The sequence below is a fragment of the Chanodichthys erythropterus genome, chromosome 17, assembly GCF_024489055.1.
Source record: "Chanodichthys erythropterus isolate Z2021 chromosome 17, ASM2448905v1, whole genome shotgun sequence".
NCBI lineage: Eukaryota > Metazoa > Chordata > Actinopteri > Cypriniformes > Xenocyprididae > Chanodichthys > Chanodichthys erythropterus.
The window spans coordinates 20,147,300-20,169,287 of record NC_090237.1 but is presented as its reverse complement, the minus strand read 5'-3'; the positions used below and the strand labels follow the sequence as shown (position 1 = coordinate 20,169,287).

The window sequence follows — 21,988 nt, the reverse complement described above, 5'->3', positions numbered from 1 at the left end:
CCATTTTTTGATTGAAACAAACTCATTTCATTTAATTAATTTAACTGTTCGGTTTTAGAATAAATAAACAAACACAAAATAACAAACACTGCACTTAATACAATTTTCAAGCAAAGCTGCATGAGATAAACACGACAATAGTTTCTACATTCTGTCATTTTGTTTCTTCCCCTCTAGTTTTGATTGCCTTACACGAACAAACCTCAAGCAGCAGTGTAACATAAGCACTTAACTAAGCGATTCCTTTTCACTATCACTATTTTTGCTTCTCTCCACCCTTCTGGCCATCTCCCATTCACATTAGAATATGATTTTAATACAGCAGCTCAGAAGGGCCGTGGTTCTGCCTCCCAGGTTCACTAGGAGGGTAGGGGAAAATTCACCTGCATTGACATTCATTTTCCCTCCCTCCCTCGCTCTTTCTCTCTCTCACTCTCTCTATACATATCTGTCTCAGTTGTTTTTCTTGTCAGCAGTCAGTCAGTCAGTCACTATAAAAGCAGAGTGGGGACTCAGAGAGAGATTTCTGAGGAGAACTGCAGCCGGTTTGCAGGTATCTGTGTGGACTCTGACTGTCTTAGATTTACAACCTGGGCCTGGAAGCACCACACACAGTGGTAAGTGAATATTTATTAATTTTTTTTTACTTAATATGCACTGCAAAATCATCTGTACAAACTATCATTTTTCTGAATCTGCTAAACACTAGGATCAACATTGTGATAAGGTTTCATTGACAGCAAAATAACATTCTAGAAGAGATAGATCTGAGCTAAGAAGTCCAAATTAAAGGTGTAAACATTTGTGGGATCTCACTTTTCACTTACACAGATACTATTGTACAACTGTATGGCACCAAAAAATAAGGCATCAAGAAATGTCCCTCAGGCTCCTTGTTAGGCTTGTCTCCACCTGGATGAAATCTCTGCTGAAATTCATTTTAGGAAAGTGAAGAGAGGGATACAAGAGAAAGAGAGCGAGAATGAGAAAGAGGGCAGGGCAGGGCAAGGCAGGTGCAGTCAGATTCTATCAGCAGGGTCGTCTCCCTCTAGGTGCTGAAGTTCGGCAAAGTGCCCATTCTCTGTGGGATATGATTATGGATGGGTCTGATATAACATTTAAAATATGTTCTCATTATAATCCCAGCTGCCAGTGACCCAAGTGTGTGTAGCTGTGTGCACATAAATATGTGTGAATTGGAAAACCTGTTGCAGCAGGCCTGTCCCCTGTGGGTGTAAGGCTTCCATAGGTTGGCTGGGGGCCAAATGGACTGAGCCTTTTACACATTCCCATTTGAAATCTCAGAGCTGAGCTCAGATTTATTTTACAAGGTGCAAGCAATTAGATGAATGTGTTTCATTATTTAATGTTACAAATGTATGTTACAAATGAGTAATGTCACAAATGTATGATCACAGATATGTGATCTAGCAACCTTGTCATACGTTTCTTGAGTATTGATTGAGTATTTTGTATTATTACTGATGTCACATCATCAAAATAATGCTGAAATTTTATTTTTTTTTCAAATCTTTTAATTTATTTGAAGTCATTAAATCACTGATCAGATATAAGAGCTATATGCACATAGATAATGACAAATTTTAGTAATATTATTAATGATAATCTTGTATTATTATATTTAATGTTCATATTTATATTACAAATAATGTTTTATTATATTTATTAGGGTATCCTATTAATAACAACTTAACAATTATTATGGATTTTAATACATTACTTTTAAGTTTATGCCTGAAGACTTATACTGAAATGTCTGTCAGGTGCAGGGTTTGGATTTATGCTTTCCAATCTCATCACATCAATCACATTTGACTGACATTTACAATACACACTAGTATTAAACAGATTTTCAGAAATTAGATTTGCATGATGGTGAAAAAATGATGACAGATATTCATTTTCAGGTGAACCGTCCCTTTTAGGATTCTGCAATTTTACCACATTTAGGGAAGTGAAGTAGGCCTACTGAGATTTTTTCTTTTTTTTTTAACGCTCAGATGTGTTTCCACTGAAGTGGAGTGAAAGTGCTATTGTAGACATACGGGAAGAAATCCTACCAATTACTTGATGGATGACAGTGTAAAGGAAGATGCACAGTCCATTTGAAATGCCACTCAAGTGTGGTGAGAGTGCACGGGTGGGGCTGTATAGACATGCAAGAGACCAGATCAAAGTGAGATAAATGTGATCATATTGAAGGAGGAAGGAGTCTTGAAATGAAGTACTTTTAGATTTATACCTGTTCAGCATTTTTATTTTTACTCATACCAGATGATCCTTTCTCTCTCTCAAACACACATTGGGTTAACATGTTTTATGGGGACTTTCCATAGACATAATGATTTTTATACTGTATAAATATAGGATTTACCAGGACCACACATACACACATCACTTAGTACACACGCATGCATGCACACACACTTTATCTTCTTTCTTATCTTGTATTAAAGGATTATATAGCATGGCTTACTGACCTCATTCAGCATTCTGACCTTTGCTCGATGCTGATGGAAAACTGAATGTGAATTTTCTCTAAATATAATTCTCTAAAAGAACTTCTCTCTTTAAGAACACTATCATTTTGTAGCTTGCTTTAAGCAGTATTTAGTTGGGTCAAAAGTAGTAGTAAAGCTCTTTATGCAGAAAGACCTGGGTCCGTGCAGGAATAAATGAATTGATCCTTTTTACATAAATCAAGTAAAATTGTAGCTCTGTCTCAGTGGATGTATTAACAGGAGCAGGATCTCATTTGGTTCCATTTTAGTTGGTGATTTTCACTGATTTGATTAAATTGACCTCAAAGCAGTGATTAACTCAACATTTTAACCTCAATCTAATCATATAGTAACTTGGCTAAACGCTCCCAAGACTCATATGACAAACCTTTTAAAATGGTCAGTTTTAGTTTTTTTTTTTAAAACAATTTATGCTATTCAGAATTTACATTTATACATTCAGAAATTTTATTTTTTTAGTCTTTGTTCAGAACATACTGTATTTTGTAATATATTTGGCTTTAAACTAGTAATGTATTATATATATATATATATATGTAAAGGAGAATGTGCAATACATTATTCCTCTTATTTGGCTTCTCACCAAGTAAATGAATAGATTCTATTTACACCATGTAAAAGTATCAGTTCTTTGCAATAAGAGTAAATAATAATTAGATGCTGTCTATACTTTATATTGGCAGATACTTTTTGCACTTCAGTATTTTTGTACATTAACAGGATGCAGTAGTATCATAGAGTGTAAATGATAATATTTATTCAAATTATGAAATGGATGCCTTATTGGGAGAATAAAAACCTTCCCTGCTCCTTCCCCTAATCCTACCCAATAAAAAATGTACTATTAATAAACACTTGTTCACAGTTTATTTCCACTTTTAAAACATTATTTTCATTTTTGATTAAAATAAATGCGAGCTTGGAAAAAAGGTGGATTCAATTCCACGTCAATTGCGTTAAAAGCCTGGTCTGCAAGCCTTACTTTCTACTGCTACACCACTGATGATGTTGAATTCTGCACGTCGTTTTTAAAACTTGAGTGTCCTAACCAGACTTTAGTGGACTTTTGCCAACAAGGGACACTATTTGCACTTATAGTGTAAATAGACATTCCAATATGGATTTGTGTTGAAATAATGGTAACACTTTAGTATAGGGAACACATATAAACTATTAACTACGAATGTTCCCTCAATAAACTCCTATTTTACTGCTTATTAATAGTTAGTAAGGTAGTTGTTAAATTTAGGTATTGGGTAGGATTAAGAATGTAGAATAAGGTCATGCAAAGTAAGGCATTAATATGTGCTTAATAAGTACGACTAAATAGCCAATATTCTAATAATATGTGTGCTAATAAGCAATTAGTTAAAAGACCCTAAAATAAAGTGTTACTGAAATAATTTTGTAATCTTACCTGTATAATATCTTGAGGATTCAACTAAGAAAAAAATAGTCCACTACAATGTATAAAACAATCAATTTAGTTAAAACGAGCACTGCAACACAACAAAATTACTGTAATATGAATTACCCAAATGAGCCTCAACTGCAGATGCAGCGAATGACCAGCAATCAGAATCAAGTATTCCAGAGAGCCGAATAAAATTATGTTTTTTAAAATACAAAATTTAGTTGTATGATTGTTTACAGTAAAAAGCGTTAAAAAAACAAACATTTACTTTAAAATTATATGTAGCATAAAATCCGGTTATCATGCCTCATTTCCTTGCCTAATTCTCGTTCAAACACATAAGCACCCAATAACCTTTTTGTATACTCAGCTCTTTTCTCTCAAGAGTGGAAATGGCTTGTATCTCGACCATAACAGGTCAAAGGATCAGTTTAAAAGTCACAGTGATGGACCATAAAGGCCAGCTCAACTTCCTCTCCAGTACTGAATTACACTCTATGTTTCAGGTGGAGCAAAACTCCCCCATCTCCATTTCATGTCACTAACACACTTCTGCTTCTCCTTCATGGTTTGTTGGTGATTTTAATGAGTTTTTGGCTCAAACAGCACTGTCTGCTGACAGTAAATGAGAGTAGCCTGAATTTCCAGGAATACCGGATACTTATGTGGCTTTATGTTTTACCTGTTTATGATCAGATAGCAGCCAGACCAATGATGTACAGCATATAGGGCCTTTTTCAGTTCAGCAGGGAACATGTTTAGTAGACAGTTGGAAAGGGATTTTCATTACAAGCAGTTAAACATGGCCCATAGGTTTGCCCAAAGGACAAATAGCTAGGGAATTGTTTAGAGCCATGGAAAAATCCCTTTATGACTTTTTATGAATTATTATAATTATTTTTATTTGTGTGCCCCCAGTTTAGCAAGGATCAAGCTAACAAGCATGATAACATTCCTATATGATTCACAATTCGTATCTTTAAAACCACAGCCCCTGACATTTTAGTGTAAAAAAATGTTTTAGGGTACAATGCGCTGTTTTTTTTTTGTTCTACAGTAGCTTAAGTACCTCTCTTTTTTTTTAGCTATTTATCTTTCTGTCTACAAATAAGACTAAAAAGCTGATGAGCTGTTGTGTTGTTTTGAAGAGGCAGGTTGTAGGGACGATGTCCTCTGCGTCCCAGGGCCTCCTGTCTTTTCCATCCGTAAGCAGCAGCAGCTCACCAATTCCTTCTCCTTGTGAACTACAATCCTTTGACCCTCTTGGGTCGCCCTGCTTTCAGATGCCAGAGTCACAGGTATTACTCATTTCATTTTAGAATTAGTTTTTAAGCAATTTTGTATTAGTTTGTTTTGAAGTTCTTATCTTATAGAACGATAGATAGATAGATAGATAGATAGATAGATAGATAGATAGATAGATAGATAGATAGATAGATAGAACGATAGATAGATAGATAGATAGATAGATAGATAGATAGATAGATAGATAGATAGATAGATAGATAGATAGATAGATAGATAGATAGATAGATAGATAGATAGATAGATAGATAGATAGATAGATAGATAGATAGATAGATAGATAGATAGATAGATAGATAGATAGATAGATAGATAGATAGATAGATAGATAGATAGATAGATAGATAGATAGAACGATAGATAGATAGATAGATAGATAGATAGATAGATAGATAGATAGATAGATAGATAGATAGATAGATAGATAGATAGATAGATAGATAGATGGATGACTGGTTCTATAACATCAGGTTAGACTGTTCTCTAGTTGCCGCTTCTTAGAAACCTCTGCCCGCCAGCTGCTCTCATTACGACAGTGTCACAATTATTACTTTTTGATGAGGACATGAACCTCCGCACAAGGCACTGTTCAAGGACACAAGACCCTGGGGCAGAAATAGAAGTATTTCATCCTGCCTTTTCACCAAATCCTTTTGATTTAATATTAATTAATTATGGCCCCTAGGGAAGGCTGTATGTCACATTAAATGCTTTTATGGACTCTTTAGTAGATCAAAGATTTTTACGTGCTACTGCATTTCCATTTGGAAAACTGCTTTATGTTAAAGAGTGCATTCATTAGAAATGAAACTGCAGCATTGCTTTACGTGGAATAGGTGTTGCGTGTATTTGCAATTTTAAGTTCAATGAATTTCATATTTCTGAGCTAATAGGCATGTTTTATAGATATTAGATGTGTTTTTACATTATTTTGTTGTTCAATCCTAGTGTCACCAGAGCAGTGTTGGAGAGGGGTTTACACTGTACTCCCAAAGAGAAGGTGTTCCCTACAGGCAGAAGAGTGCTATTGCAGAGCGCTTTCGTAGACACAGTATAGACGGAAGCCCTGTTGAACAAGAATCTGGGCTGACTGAGAACAATCACTACCATCCGTACAGGCGTCAATGCAGTGAAGGGGCCATCAGTGAGGTTCAAACCTTCAGTTGTCTCAGAAGAGCTGGACTGGCTGGGAAACTCACTACGGCCGATGGATTGGAGGAACAATCCTCATGGAGTCCATTAAGCACTAATGTGGAGACGACTAGCATCATGGTGAGTCTGAGGGACTGTTTAAACAGAAAATTAAAGATTTCTCGTTCAGATGAAAAAAAGAGATTTCCCATTTTTAAAGGATTTTGCACAGTATTTAGTTATTCGTTTTCATGGATTTCGTTTAAAAGAGCCTTCAAGGTTTTTACATATGTATATAAAACTTTGAAGGCTCTTTTAAATTCTTGCCAGCATATTTAGGCCAGGGGGCAAAAGACATGGAAACAAGAAGATTTGCCAGGCAGATGTGCAAGCAGATGTCCTTATTACACTTTCTAAAGAAGCATTAAAATATGATATGTTACAACTAAGTAAATCATGGTCTGCTCTTGGGGCAGGGAACTCAAAACCCCTACAATGAGCCTCAGACGAGCTCTGAAGATCCTCCCAGCTACACATCAGTTAACCATCAGACGTACAGTGCCATCAGTCCTCTACAACATCAGGTACACTGGAAAGAATGTGTGATATACTAATTATATGAATACCATATAAAAGTTTGTTCATGTATGTCTTGTATGCTCACCAAGTCTGCATTTATCATTTTAGGATTCTTTAATGAATATAAAGTTAAAAAATAAATAAAAATAAAGTCCAAAAAAGTTGGGACACTGTACAAATTGTGAACAAAAACTGAATGCAATGATGTGGAAGTTTCAAATTTCAATATTTTATTCAGAATACAACATAGATGACATATCAAATGTTTAAACTGAGAAAATGTATTATTTTAAGATAAAAATAAGTTGATTTTAAATTTCATGGCATCAACACATCTCAAAAAAGGTGGGACAAGGCTCCTGTCTTAGGTCTGCTTTGTCACATCTTCCTCTTTATGATGCGCCAAATGTTTCCTATGGGTGAAAGATCTGGACTGCAGGCTGGCCATTTCAGTACCCGGATCCTTCTTCTGCGCAGCCGTGATGTTGTAACTGATGCAGTTTGTGGTCTGGCATTGTCATGTTGGGAAATGCAAGGTCTTCCCTGAAAGAGACGATGTCTGGATGGGAGCATATGTTGTTTTAGAACTTGGATATACCTTTCAGCATTGATGGTGCCTTTCCAGATGTGTAAGCTGCCCTTGCCACACGCACTCATGCAACCCCAAACCATCAGAGATGCAGGCTTCTGAACTGAGCGCTGATGACAACTTGGGTTGTCCTTGTCCTCTTTAGTCCGTGCCAGTTTTCCAAAAAGAACTTCAACTTTTGATTGGTCTGACCACAGAACAGTTTTCCACTTTGCCACAGTCCATTTTAAATGAGCCTTGTTCCAGAGAAAACGCCTGCGCTTCTGGATCATGTTTATATATGGCTTCTTTTTTTACCTAGAGTTTTAGCCGGTAACGGCGAATGGCACGGTGGATTGTGTTCACCAACAATGTTTTCTGGAAGTATTCCTGAGCCCATGTTGTGATTTCCATTACAGTAGCATTCCTGTATGTGATGCAGTGCCGTCTAAGGGCCCGAAGATCACGGGCATCCAATATGGTTTTCTGGCCTTGACCCTTACGCACAGAGATTGTTCCAGATTCTGAATCTTTGGATGATATTATGCACTGTAGATGATGATAACTTCAAACTCTTTGCAATGAAACTCCTATTTTTCACCACAGCATTAGGGGAATTGGTGATCCTCTGCCCATCTTGACTTCTGAGAGACACTGCCACTCTGAGAGGCTCTTTTTATACCCAATCATGTTGCCAATTGACCTAATAAGTTAAAATTGGTCCTCCAGCTGTTCTTTACACAGTATGTACATTTAACTTTTCTGGCCTCTTATTGCTACCTGTCCCAACTTTTTTGGAATGTGTAGCGCTCATGAAATCCAAAATGAGCCAATATTTGGCATGACATTTCAAAATGTATCAATTTCAACATTTAATATTCATCTATTGTGAATAAAATATAAGTTTATGAGATTTGTAAATTATTGCATTCCTTGTGTCCCAACATTTTTGGAATCGGGTTTGTATAAATCTAACATTATAAAAGTCTTTACTGTCACATTTGATCAATTTAATGCATCCTTAATTAATAATAAATAAATAAATAAATAATAAAACTCCCAAACTTTGAACTGTAGTGTAAGTTGATATGATTACTGTAGGCAAACCTTGACATTAGTAGATAGAAATGCAAATTATAACGGGTTTTGGATGCATTTTCAGTCAAAACATTGGCAGGAAGTTCTACCACATCCTCAAATAGACAAATAATGAAGATTTGCTCTTGTTGAACATGGGTGTAGTATGTAATGAAAGCTTAAAAATGAAATAAGCAAAAATAATTAGTCCTGTGAAAATGATTAATCACACTTAATGACAAATAACATAAAAGTTTGTGTGTGTGTGTGTATATATATATATATATATATATATATATATATATATATATATATATATATATATATATATATATATATATATATTTACACACACACAACAGTTGGTTCTTTCTGGTTCTCGATTCTGATTGGCTGACAGTCGTGCGATATTCTAGTAATAACGGCACTCCTACCTTTTCACTGTTTGTATCACTTTGCTTGTATCACTGTCATGGCGGGCAAGCAAATCCACTGTTTTTACAAATACTACACTTGTTGTACCATGAACTGTAGTTTTAAGTGTTTTTAGGTGAGAATGTAGTTGTTTAGACTGAAATTTGTGACTTCAAAATAGCGGCTATTTTACTGTTTTGACGCCGTCAGCGGCCGGTCAGTGCTCGTGTACCCGAAGAGAACAGCTTCATCTCGGCCGCCCATTTGGGTATTTGCCGCTGGCTCTTATTTAGATAACATTAGTGGTTAAAAATATAATTAATTTGGGGTATAACAAATGGGCAATGTTTGGTCTTCTTAATCTATTACTTGTTCCAGAGCAAAACGATTTGGGTTAATGGGAAAATTCAATTTCATAATTATATGACACTCATTTGTTGTTCTTATTTATTTAACGTTACATATGCCTTCAAACGGTTGTATAAATGCAATAGGCCTATCACACTCGTGATGATATATATGTGTGTGTGTGTATAATGTAAAACTGTTGTTACATGCGATTAATCGATTTGACAGCACTAAAAATAATGTACTAGTTTTTTATTTACCGATAATTACACAATTAAGCATTCATACCTTTACAGTATTGTCTTCAACACTTTTTAAAATTGAGAAGAGTTATATTGTGTGTATGTATTGTCTCTAGTTTTACTCTTCAAGAGGAATAGACACGGTTTCTCACTACTATAGCCAAAGCCTCTCATCACAAACATCTCAAGACAATTCTGCCCAGACACTCTACCCTAAACCTGTCTACTCTTACAGGTACGTATATGCACCTACCTGTATTATCCTGGTAAACTAAGACGTATTTTCAAAATAGATCATTTTTGAAATGTCATCTGAAACCTGTCATCTGCAATTTTTACAACAAGTACCATGTTTAAATGTTTGTCATTTGCTTGAGCACATAATAGGCAGATATAAAACGTTTATAAAACGTTTATATTTCTTGTGAATGTGAATATGTGTGTATTACTGTATTGTGTACAAAGAGAATCACAATGCCAAAAAAGCATTTTCAGTAACTTTAAGGACGTTTGGATTTTTGAAAAGAAAATAATGGATTGATGGAGAACTAATTAGTTACAACTGGGATCAGCTGTGCACCACAAACATGTCTTATTATGTAAAAGCACAATGAGCTTGTGCTGCTTCTGCACCGCATAAACTGCATAGGCTATGCACTGCAAACGGAGGATGTGTGAAACAGGCTTCAGTCTGTGGTGAGGATTTATAAGTTACTTGCAGTTGGTGATGACATGTGACTGAGTGAGTCACTGAAAAAACACTGATTCGTTCAGAAACAAAACATGTACAACATAACCATAGATATATATTAATAGATGCCTCACTAGTGGCTGTTTATGGGCCGCTATACGTAAGCCGTTCGCCATATTGGAACAGTCAAAGCCGGTCCATGAACATTTAAGAGCAAGTTGACTGAAAGTGAAAGTGTCTGGCGGTTGAATGTGGCATCTTCGTATACATATCTATTAACATAATTGCCATTTTATCTAATAAATGTAATGTTTTAAACTGTTAAACTACTGTTGGTCTAAATATCAGCTGTGAGTGTGAAAATGTGCAGCTTCGTGTAAAAATAAATCATGAAAACCAATTTCCAGCAGAATTCAACAATTTTAATATATCAAATAATACAATAATACTAAATAACTGTATTAAATGATGACCAGCAAATATTTGTCAGAATGTCTTATAAAACATATACATATACATATACATATTTAATCAATACAGATGTAGTTACAAATAATAATAAAAAAAAACTAAACTTCTGACAACTTAACCATATAATCAGTCATCTGTTATGAAAAGATTAATTCATAATTCATTATACCACATACCAATAAAACATATTTGGATGCACTGTCACTTTGACAAGTGCCTGCCAAACGCATATGTGAAAACATTGAAAAAAAAAAAAACCCCATCACAACTGACAGTACTTCCAAACAAATCAAAATAAAACAATGCATCACAATAGTCTTGTCTTATTAGTGATTCTTCATCGTTGAATATTTCTTTGCAGTATTCTCATCTTCCTGGCTCTGAGGAATAGCAAAACAGGCAGTCTGCCTGTAAGTGAGATCTACAGCTTCATGACAGATCATTTCCCCTATTTCAAGGTAAACTGCAACTACCACTTCTCAGAAAATTTTCTACATCTAATATGCATTGATCTACAGTGAACAGTAGAGGAGGATTGATTCTGGCAAAGGGCTCTTCATGAGTAATGTATACAGAATGTAAACAGATTTGTTCCTCAAACTTTGTGGAAAATGCCTGTCATGGCATGATTTTTATATGCCTGATAATATTAATTCACCCTCCTCTCGGCTCTGTGCTGGTAAAGGGATTTTCAATGTGACATTATTTTGGCTTATCATTAGGTAAACATGCAGATTCATACCGATCCAGAGTTGACTTCACTGATTGAAGGATTGTAAGAAAGATATTTCTTTATTTATTTAGAGAACTGACTGAAATAACTGGATCTCTGTTTTAGATTCAGTGTTTTTCTGTGCACACCCTAGAATACCCTAACAACATCATGGCAACCACTCAGAACACCTTAGCCTATGCCTCGCAACAGCTTAGCGACCATCGTCAACAACCACTTCACAACCTTATATTTCATTTCTGATTCCTTAGACAGCACCTGATGGCTGGAAGAATTCTGTCCGACACAACCTCTCTTTGAACAAGTGCTTTGAGAAAGTAGAGAACAAGAATGGGAACTCCTCTCGAAAGGGCTGTCTATGGGCCCTGAACCCAGCGAAGGTAGAGAAGATGCAGGAGGAACTTCACAAGTGGAGACGTAAAGACCCGCTGACTGTACGGAGGAGCATGGCCCGACCAGGTGCGCAGAGGGTTCAGCTGCTAATTAAGAAAATTGTATATAGACTGTATTATTTTATAGATTGTAATATTCAAGGTTCCCAGTGCAGGTGTTGTGCCGAATTTCGACTACACCCCCACACCTAATATCCTAAACCTACCCATACTGGGGATTTAGAAGGGTTATAATCTGGTGGGGGTCAGAATTAGGCACAACACTGGTCCTCCCTAAGGTGCATAGGGCCCCCTTGCTCTCAAAGATTATTTAAGTAGCCTATAACTATATAATGTAAACATATTTTTATAACAATTATAACAGCTTTAGCGGAGTCATGTGGATTTTTTTTCCCTAATACTTAATAATTTAAGTCCAACTGTTTTGGACTCGGACATCATGCAGTGCGGCAGGATGTAGGACCGGCACTGAAGGTCCCATTTGTTGGTCTGAAAGTTAAAAGTGCAAAAAATGTCCCAGATTACCCAAATTCACTTATTTGATATGATTATTGTGAATGTATTTTATACTTATGCTCCCCTGAATTTCTATTTCAAGAGAGAATAAAGAAAGGTATTTTATTTGAGCCATTATATACAGTTTTTTACGGAAGACGATTAGGGCCAAGCAATAATAAAAAAATCTTGAGATTAAAGTTGTTAAATTTCGAGAAAAAACTCAAATAAAGTCGTCAAATAATTTAGCTATTTTGTTCTCATAATCTAACAACTTTTTTCTCGTAATTTAATGAGTTTATTCTCAACATTTTATCTCGACTTTTTCCTCGAAATTTAACGACTTTTTTCTCGTAATTTAATGAGTTTATTCTCAACATTTTATCTCGACTTTTTTCTCGAAATTTAACGAGTTTTTTCTCGTAATTTAATGAGTTTATTCTCAACATTTTATCTCGACTTTTTTCTCAAAATTTAACGAGTTTTTTCTCGTAATTTAATGAGTTTATTCTCAACATTTTATCTCGACTTTTTCCTCGAAATTTAACGAGTTTTTTCTCGTAACTTAATGAGTTTATTCTCAACATTTTATCTCGACTTTTTTCTCGAAATTTAACGAGTTTTTTCTCGTAATTTAATGAGTTTATTCTCAACATTTTATCTCGACTTTTTCCTCGAAATTTAACGACTTTTTTCTCGTAATTTAATGAGTTTATTCTCAACATTTTATCTCGACTTTTTTCTCGAAATTTAACGAGTTTTTTCTCGTAATTTAATGAGTTTATTCTCAACATTTTATCTCGACTTTTTTCTCAAAATTTAACGAGTTTTTTCTCGTAATTTAATGAGTTTATTCTCAACATTTTATCTCGACTTTTTCCTCGAAATTGAACGACTTTTTTCTCGTAATTTAATGAGTTTATTCTCAACATTTTATCTCGACTTTTTTCTCAAAATTTAACGAGTTTTTTCTCGTAATTTAATGAGTTTATTCTCAACATTTTATCTCGACTTTTTTCTCGAAATTTAACGAGTTTTTTCTCGTAATTTAATGAGTTTATTCTCAACATTTTATCTCGACTTTTTTTCTCGAAATTTAACGACTTTTTTCTCGTAATTTAATGTTTATTCTCAACATTTTATCTCGACTTTTTCCTCGAAATTGAACGACTTTTTTCTCGTAATTTAATGAGTTTATTCTCAACATTTTATCTCGACTTTTTTCTTGAAATTTAACTATTTTTTCTCGTAATTTAATGAGTTTATTCTCAACATTTTATCTCGACTTTTTTCTTGAAATTTAACTTTTTTCTCGTAATTTAATGAGTTTATTCTCAACATTTTATCTCGACTTTTTCCTCGAAATTGAACGACTTTTTTCTCGTAATTTAATGAGTTTATTCTCAACATTTTATCTCGACTTTTTTCTCGAAATTTAACGAGTTTTTTCTCGTAATTTAATGAGTTTATTCTCAACATTTTATCTCGACTTTTTTCTCGAAATTTAACGAGTTTTTTCTCGTAATTTAATGAGTTTATTCTCAACATTTTATCTCGACTTTTCTCGAAATTTAACGAGTTTTTTCTCGTAATTTAATGAGTTTATTCTCAACATTTTATCTCGACTTTTTTCTCAAAATTTAACGAGTTTTTTCTCGTAATTTAATGAGTTTATTCTCAACATTTTATCTCGACTTTTTCCTCGAAATTTAACGAGTTTTTTCTCGTAACTTAATGAGTTTATTCTCAACATTTTATCTCGACTTTTTTCTCGAAATTTAACGAGTTTTTTCTCGTAATTTAATGAGTTTATTCTCAACATTTTATCTCGACTTTTTCCTCGAAATTTAACGACTTTTTTCTCGTAATTTAATGAGTTTATTCTCAACATTTTATCTCGACTTTTTTCTCGAAATTTAACGAGTTTTTTCTCGTAATTTAATGAGTTTATTCTCAACATTTTATCTCGACTTTTTTCTCAAAATTTAACGAGTTTTTTCTCGTAATTTAATGAGTTTATTCTCAACATTTTATCTCGACTTTTTCCTCGAAATTGAACGACTTTTTTCTCGTAATTTAATGAGTTTATTCTCAACATTTTATCTCGACTTTTTTTCTCAAAATTTAACGAGTTTTTTCTCGTAATTTAATGAGTTTATTCTCAACATTTTATCTCGACTTTTTTCTAGAAATTTAACGAGTTTTTTCTCGTAATTTAATGAGTTTATTCTCAACATTTTATCTCGACTTTTTTCTAGAAATTAAACGACTTTTTTCTCGTAATTTAATGTTTATTCTCAACATTTTATCTCGACTTTTTCCTCGAAATTGAACGACTTTTTTCTCGTAATTTAATGAGTTTATTCTCAACATTTTATCTCGACTTTTTTCTTGAAATTTAACTATTTTTTCTCGTAATTTAATGAGTTTATTCTCAACATTTTATCTCGACTTTTTTCTTGAAATTTAACTTTTTTCTCGTAATTTAATGAGTTTATTCTCAACATTTTATCTCGACTTTTTCCTCGAAATTGAACGACTTTTTTCTCGTAATTTAATGAGTTTATTCTCAACATTTTATCTCGACTTTTTTCTCGAAATTTAACGAGTTTTTTCTCGTAATTTAATGAGTTTATTCTCAACATTTTATCTCGACTTTTTTCTCGAAATTTAACGAGTTTTTTCTCGTAATTTAATGAGTTTATTCTCAACATTTTATCTCGACTTTTTTCTCGAAATTTAACGAGTTTTTTCTCGTAATTTAATGAGTTTATTCTCAACATTTTATCTCGACTTTTTTCTCGAAATTTAACGAGTTTTTTCTCGTAATTTAATGAGTTTATTCTCAACATTTTATCTCGACTTTTTTTCTTGAAATTTAACAAGTTTTTTCTCGTAATTTAATGAGTTTATTCTCAACATTTTATCTCGACTTTTTTTCTCGAAATTTAACGACTTTTTTCTCGTAATTTAATGTTTATTCTCAACATTTTATCTCGACTTTTTCCTCGAAATTGAACGACTTTTTTCTCGCAATTTAATGAGTTTATTCTCAACATTTTATCTCGACTTTTTTCTTGAAATTTAACTATTTTTTCTCGTAATTTAATGAGTTTATTCTCAACATTTTATCTAGACTTTTTCCTCGAAATTTAACAACTTTTTTCTCGTAATTTAATGTTTATTCTCAACATTTTATCTCGACTTTTTCCTCGAAATTGAACGACTTTTTTCTCGTAATTTAATGAGTTTATTCTCAACATTTTATCTCGACTTTTTTCTTGAAATTTAACAATTTTTTCTCGTAATTTAATGAGTTTATTCTCAACATTTAACTCTACCTTTTTCTTGAAATTTAAGGAGTTTTTTCTCGTAATTTAATGAGTTTATTCTCAACATTTTATCTCAACTTTTTTTCTTGAAATTTAACAAGTTTTTTCTCGTAATTTAATGAGTTTATTCTCAACATTTTATCTCGACTTTTTTTCTCGAAATTTAACGACTTTTTTCTCGTAATTTAATGTTTATTCTCAACATTTTATCTCGACTTTTTTCTTGAAATTTAACGAGTTTTTTCTCGTAATTTAATGAGTTTATTCTCAACATTTTATCTCGACTTTTTTCTTGAAATTTAACAATTTTTTCTCGTAATTTAATGAGTTTATTCTCAACATTTAACTCTACCTTTTTCTTGAAATTTAAGGAGTTTTTTCTCGTAATTTAATGAGTTTATTCTCAACATTTTATCTCGACTTTTTTTCTTGAAATTTAACAAGTTTTTTCTCGTAATTTAATGAGTTTATTCTCAACATTTTATCTCGACTTTTTTTCTCGAAATTTAACGACTTTTTTCTCGTAATTTAATGTTTATTCTCAACATTTTATCTCGACTTTTTTCTTGAAATTTAACGAGTTTTTTCTCGTAATTTAATGAGTTTATTCTCAACATTTTATCTCGACTTTTTTCTTGAAATTTAACTATTTTTTCTCGTAATTTAATGAGTTTATTCTCAACATTTAACTCTACCTTTTTCTTGAAATTTAAGGAGTTTTTTCTCGTAATTTAACGAGTTTATTCTCAACTTTTTATGTAGACTTTTTTTTCTTGAAATTTAACTATTTTTTCTCGTAATTTAATGAGTTTATTCTCAACATTTATCTCTACTTTTTTCTCGAAATTTAAGGAGTTTTTTCTCGTAATTTAACGAGTTTATTCTCAACATTTTATCTAAACTTTTTTTCTCGAAAATTTAACGAGTTTTTTATCGAAATCTAACAACTTTTTTTATTATTGCTTGGCCCTAATCCTCTTCCATAGTATTTATATATAAAATGCATGTATTTATGTATTTAATGTTTCAACGAAATTCTGTATGTTTGGGGTGTTTTTTTATTGGTTTTGAAAGAAGTCTTTTAAGCTCACGAAGGCGTTTTAATCAAAAATCGACTTTTTTCTCGAAATTTAACGAGTTTTTTCTCGTAATTTAATGAGTTTATTCTCAACATTTTATCTCGACTTTTTCCTCGAAATTTAACGACTTTTTTCTCGTAATTTAATGAGTTTATTCTCAACATTTTATCTCGACTTTTTTCTCGAAATTTAACGAGTTTTTTCTCGTAATTTAATGAGTTTATTCTCAACATTTTATCTCGACTTTTTTCTCAAAATTTAACGAGTTTTTTCTCGTAATTTAATGAGTTTATTCTCAACATTTTATCTCGACTTTTTCCTCGAAATTGAACGACTTTTTTCTCGTAATTTAATGAGTTTATTCTCAACATTTTATCTCGACTTTTTTCTCAAAATTTAACGAGTTTTTTCTCGTAATTTAATGAGTTTATTCTCAACATTTTATCTCGACTTTTTTCTCGAAATTTAACGAGTTTTTTCTCGTAATTTAATGAGTTTATTCTCAACATTTTATCTCGACTTTTTTTCTCGAAATTTAACGACTTTTTTCTCGTAATTTAATGTTTATTCTCAACATTTTATCTCGACTTTTTCCTCGAAATTGAACGACTTTTTTCTCGTAATTTAATGAGTTTATTCTCAACATTTTATCTCGACTTTTTTCTTGAAATTTAACTATTTTTTCTCGTAATTTAATGAGTTTATTCTCAACATTTTATCTCGACTTTTTTCTTGAAATTTAACTTTTTTCTCGTAATTTAATGAGTTTATTCTCAACATTTTATCTCGACTTTTTCCTCGAAATTGAACGACTTTTTTCTCGTAATTTAATGAGTTTATTCTCAACATTTTATCTCGACTTTTTTCTCGAAATTTAACGAGTTTTTTCTCGTAATTTAATGAGTTTATTCTCAACATTTTATCTCGACTTTTTTCTCGAAATTTAACGAGTTTTTTCTCGTAATTTAATGAGTTTATTCTCAACATTTTATCTCGACTTTTTTCTCGAAATTTAACGAGTTTTTTCTCGTAATTTAATGAGTTTATTCTCAACATTTTATCTCGACTTTTTTCTCGAAATTTAACGAGTTTTTTCTCGTAATTTAATGAGTTTATTCTCAACATTTTATCTCGACTTTTTTTCTTGAAATTTAACAAGTTTTTTCTCGTAATTTAATGAGTTTATTCTCAACATTTTATCTCGACTTTTTTTCTCGAAATTTAACGACTTTTTTCTCGTAATTTAATGTTTATTCTCAACATTTTATCTCGACTTTTTCCTCGAAATTGAACGACTTTTTTCTCGCAATTTAATGAGTTTATTCTCAACATTTTATCTCGACTTTTTTCTTGAAATTTAACTATTTTTTCTCGTAATTTAATGAGTTTATTCTCAACATTTTATCTAGACTTTTTCCTCGAAATTTAACAACTTTTTTCTCGTAATTTAATGTTTATTCTCAACATTTTATCTCGACTTTTTCCTCGAAATTGAACGACTTTTTTCTCGTAATTTAATGAGTTTATTCTCAACATTTTATCTCGACTTTTTTCTTGAAATTTAACAATTTTTTCTCGTAATTTAATGAGTTTATTCTCAACATTTAACTCTACCTTTTTCTTGAAATTTAAGGAGTTTTTTCTCGTAATTTAATGAGTTTATTCTCAACATTTTATCTCAACTTTTTTTCTTGAAATTTAACAAGTTTTTTCTCGTAATTTAATGAGTTTATTCTCAACATTTTATCTCGACTTTTTTTCTCGAAATTTAACGACTTTTTTCTCGTAATTTAATGTTTATTCTCAACATTTTATCTCGACTTTTTTCTTGAAATTTAACGAGTTTTTTCTCGTAATTTAATGAGTTTATTCTCAACATTTTATCTCGACTTTTTTCTTGAAATTTAACAATTTTTTCTCGTAATTTAATGAGTTTATTCTCAACATTTAACTCTACCTTTTTCTTGAAATTTAAGGAGTTTTTTCTCGTAATTTAATGAGTTTATTCTCAACATTTTATCTCGACTTTTTTTCTTGAAATTTAACAAGTTTTTTCTCGTAATTTAATGAGTTTATTCTCAACATTTTATCTCGACTTTTTTTCTCGAAATTTAACGACTTTTTTCTCGTAATTTAATGTTTATTCTCAACATTTTATCTCGACTTTTTTCTTGAAATTTAACGAGTTTTTTCTCGTAATTTAATGAGTTTATTCTCAACATTTTATCTCGACTTTTTTCTTGAAATTTAACTATTTTTTCTCGTAATTTAATGAGTTTATTCTCAACATTTAACTCTACCTTTTTCTTGAAATTTAAGGAGTTTTTTCTCGTAATTTAACGAGTTTATTCTCAACTTTTTATGTAGACTTTTTTTTCTTGAAATTTAACTATTTTTTCTCGTAATTTAATGAGTTTATTCTCAACATTTATCTCTACTTTTTTCTCGAAATTTAAGGAGTTTTTTCTCGTAATTTAACGAGTTTATTCTCAACATTTTATCTAAACTTTTTTTCTCGAAAATTTAACGAGTTTTTTATCGAAATCTAACAACTTTTTTTATTATTGCTTGGCCCTAATCCTCTTCCATAGTATTTATATATAAAATGCATGTATTTATGTATTTAATGTTTCAACGAAATTCTGTATGTTTGGGGTGTTTTTTTATTGGTTTTGAAAGAAGTCTTTTAAGCTCACGAAGGCGTTTTAATCAAAAATAGTAATATTGTGAAATATTTTATGTGGCAAGGCTGAATATTTAGCATTATTACTCCAGTGTGTATTTATAGTTCCCATTATGCTTATTGTTTCAGAGGAGCTCGAACGTCTGCTTGGGGAGAGGCCTGAAAAATTGAAGACTCTTGGAGCTACCTTCAGTCTACCAAGCAGCCATTCACATTCTCATTCCTTAAGAGTTGCCATGCATCCTGCTTATGGCCACCAACCTGTCCATGAGACTAGTGTCCTGCATCAGAAGTCTCTCTACAGCCCTTTACCCTCTCAAACTGTCGTCCCACCTCCCCCCTACTTATCGTCAGACCCTTCAGCTTTCCCGTACTACTCTCCTGTCACCCATCAGCCCTGTGCTGGGCACCCCTCCAGTCCCAGGACAGGCAGCTTGGATTCACCTTTACCAGCACACACCCCACCAAGCTACAGCACCATCCTGCAGACTGGTCACAGTGCTACAGCAAGCATGCAGGAGCTTCTGCTGGACGGAGAAAACAGTAATGATGTCGATGCATTAAATCCCAGCCTCACAGATCTACAATTACATGGTAAGACCGAGTTAGATCTAAATGACTGAAAGTCTACACTGTGAAGCGCAACTGTTTAGATCTGATTTGTGTGTCCCGTGGCAGATCATGGTCCCAGGTCATGTAATTTTCACCTCTCAGAACTTTTAAAACTGTTTTGAGTTTTTGTCTGCTGAAAGTTTTTTTTTTTTTTTTTAAAGATGTTCACTGAATGCATGTATTCTCTCCCTCACAACCTCATTTTCATTCCTGTAAAATTAAAAATGGCGCTATGTCTTACCCTGTCTGTTTTTGCTCATGCCATGTTCTCTGTCTTTGTTTAAAGGGAATCTTTGGGAGGAGCTGAGGAATGACAGCCTCGCTCCGGATTCACTGGTAGTTATGGACACAAGCCCTTCACTACCCCAGCTCAGTCCCAATCAAGCACAGGATAGCGTGGGGGTCTGTGGGGGTCTATCGGAGACTGAAGGTGGGGTGCAAGGCAGTGTTTCTGGGCTGTATCTCAGCGGGCTCTGCACAACCGCGTTCACCAGTGCAGACAACATGTCAGGTCTACTTTCTTCCTCAGGAAACACCCCTATTCCTCTTCTATGAGAAAGTAACCTCTGTGTAGCATCCCATCAAGCCATCTCTATTTTTCCAAAGTAGAAAAGTTTATATTTTTGAATGTCTAAATTGTGTGACTTCTATGCTGAATGGTGCACTTGAGTTTTGACATTAGCTTTAATGTTTTTAATGCATAAATGTCCAATCCCACTATCAACGTTTTTGACTTCAAGGCCCTATTGTCCACAACAATATTCAAAGACCCCATGATTTTTAGAGTCATTTATGATTTACTGGATAAGGATTAAGGATAAAAAAAATGTGTACAGAATTTCTTCCTGAAAAAAATCTACTAGAGTCATAACTACTGAATATGAATATAAAAATTAATATTTATATCAATGTATATAACTGCCCATGCAATTGTAAGATTTTATTAATTCACATGACCACAAAGTTCTGTAGTTCAAAATGTGCCAGTGCAGTACAATATCTTAATTTGTTTTGTTGAAGTTTGCTGAAATTCAACAATATATAAATATTGTTTGCTTTTGTGCAGGTGTCTTTTTTTTTTTTGAAATCTATAAAAGTGTTTGACTTGTTAAGATTTTAATGAGACGTTCTGGATTTGCTGTAGTCAGTATTGATTATTGTTTGCATTTGTCATAGCAACCACTAGGGGGTGTGGTTGCCTCTTTTTTATACTGTCTTTCTACAGTAATACACATTAAAGGCACTATAGCAAGTTAAAACAGATCTCCTGAATTGCAGGATTTTTACTGCGACTGTCATGTTTGACTAAATTCTTCAAATGGATCATAATCTTTTATTAAGCAAAAATTAATGCCTTATACTCGAGTCCCTCAGGTGGGCATGTCTGATTTATAGCAGAAGACCGACACATATGATCACAACATGTAAACATGATGGTTATTGTCGACTAAATGTGAACATGCATTTACTCATCTCACTTGCACGAAAACACATTCAGTGATCCTGAAAATGAATAAAACAGTGAAATACAAACTCAGAATATTACGCAAACCTGCAATAATTAATTACATGTTAAATTAAACAATATACTTTATGGATTTAATCTCACTTTCTCACTTTATTAACTAATGCATTTGCCGCTGACCTTCGATGATCCAATTCAACCATACTAATAAGCCAAAATTACTTTAGATAAACATCACATTTGTGTTTCATATTTGAGTTTTTATTGCTGAAGTAAGAGTGTTGAACATCTCCTGTTCTATTCTTCTGCAATTCAGAATGGTAGCAAAGTTGAAAGGTTTGTTTGAGCTGTGCTTTCTGCTGTACAAGCCTGAATTTGCATTTCCTTTAGCCTGAGGCTTATTCATTTCACTTT

The 21,988-nt window shown here is 32.8% G+C and overlaps 1 protein-coding gene across 1 annotated transcript; it reads left to right on the top strand.

Annotated features, from left to right (window-relative positions):
• The first annotated feature begins 477 nt into the window (after positions 1-477).
• Positions 478-20,664, top strand: foxn1 (forkhead box N1). The gene is made up of 9 exons (XM_067366242.1): positions 478-617; positions 5,106-5,255; positions 6,211-6,534; positions 6,870-6,977; positions 9,738-9,856; positions 11,145-11,241; positions 11,768-11,975; positions 19,627-20,091; positions 20,396-20,664. Exons 2-9 carry the CDS (start codon positions 5,124-5,126, stop codon positions 20,662-20,664), a joined length of 1,722 nt encoding a protein of 573 aa, XP_067222343.1. The 5' UTR covers positions 478-617; positions 5,106-5,123.
• Positions 20,665-21,988: the final 1,324 nt, after the last annotated feature.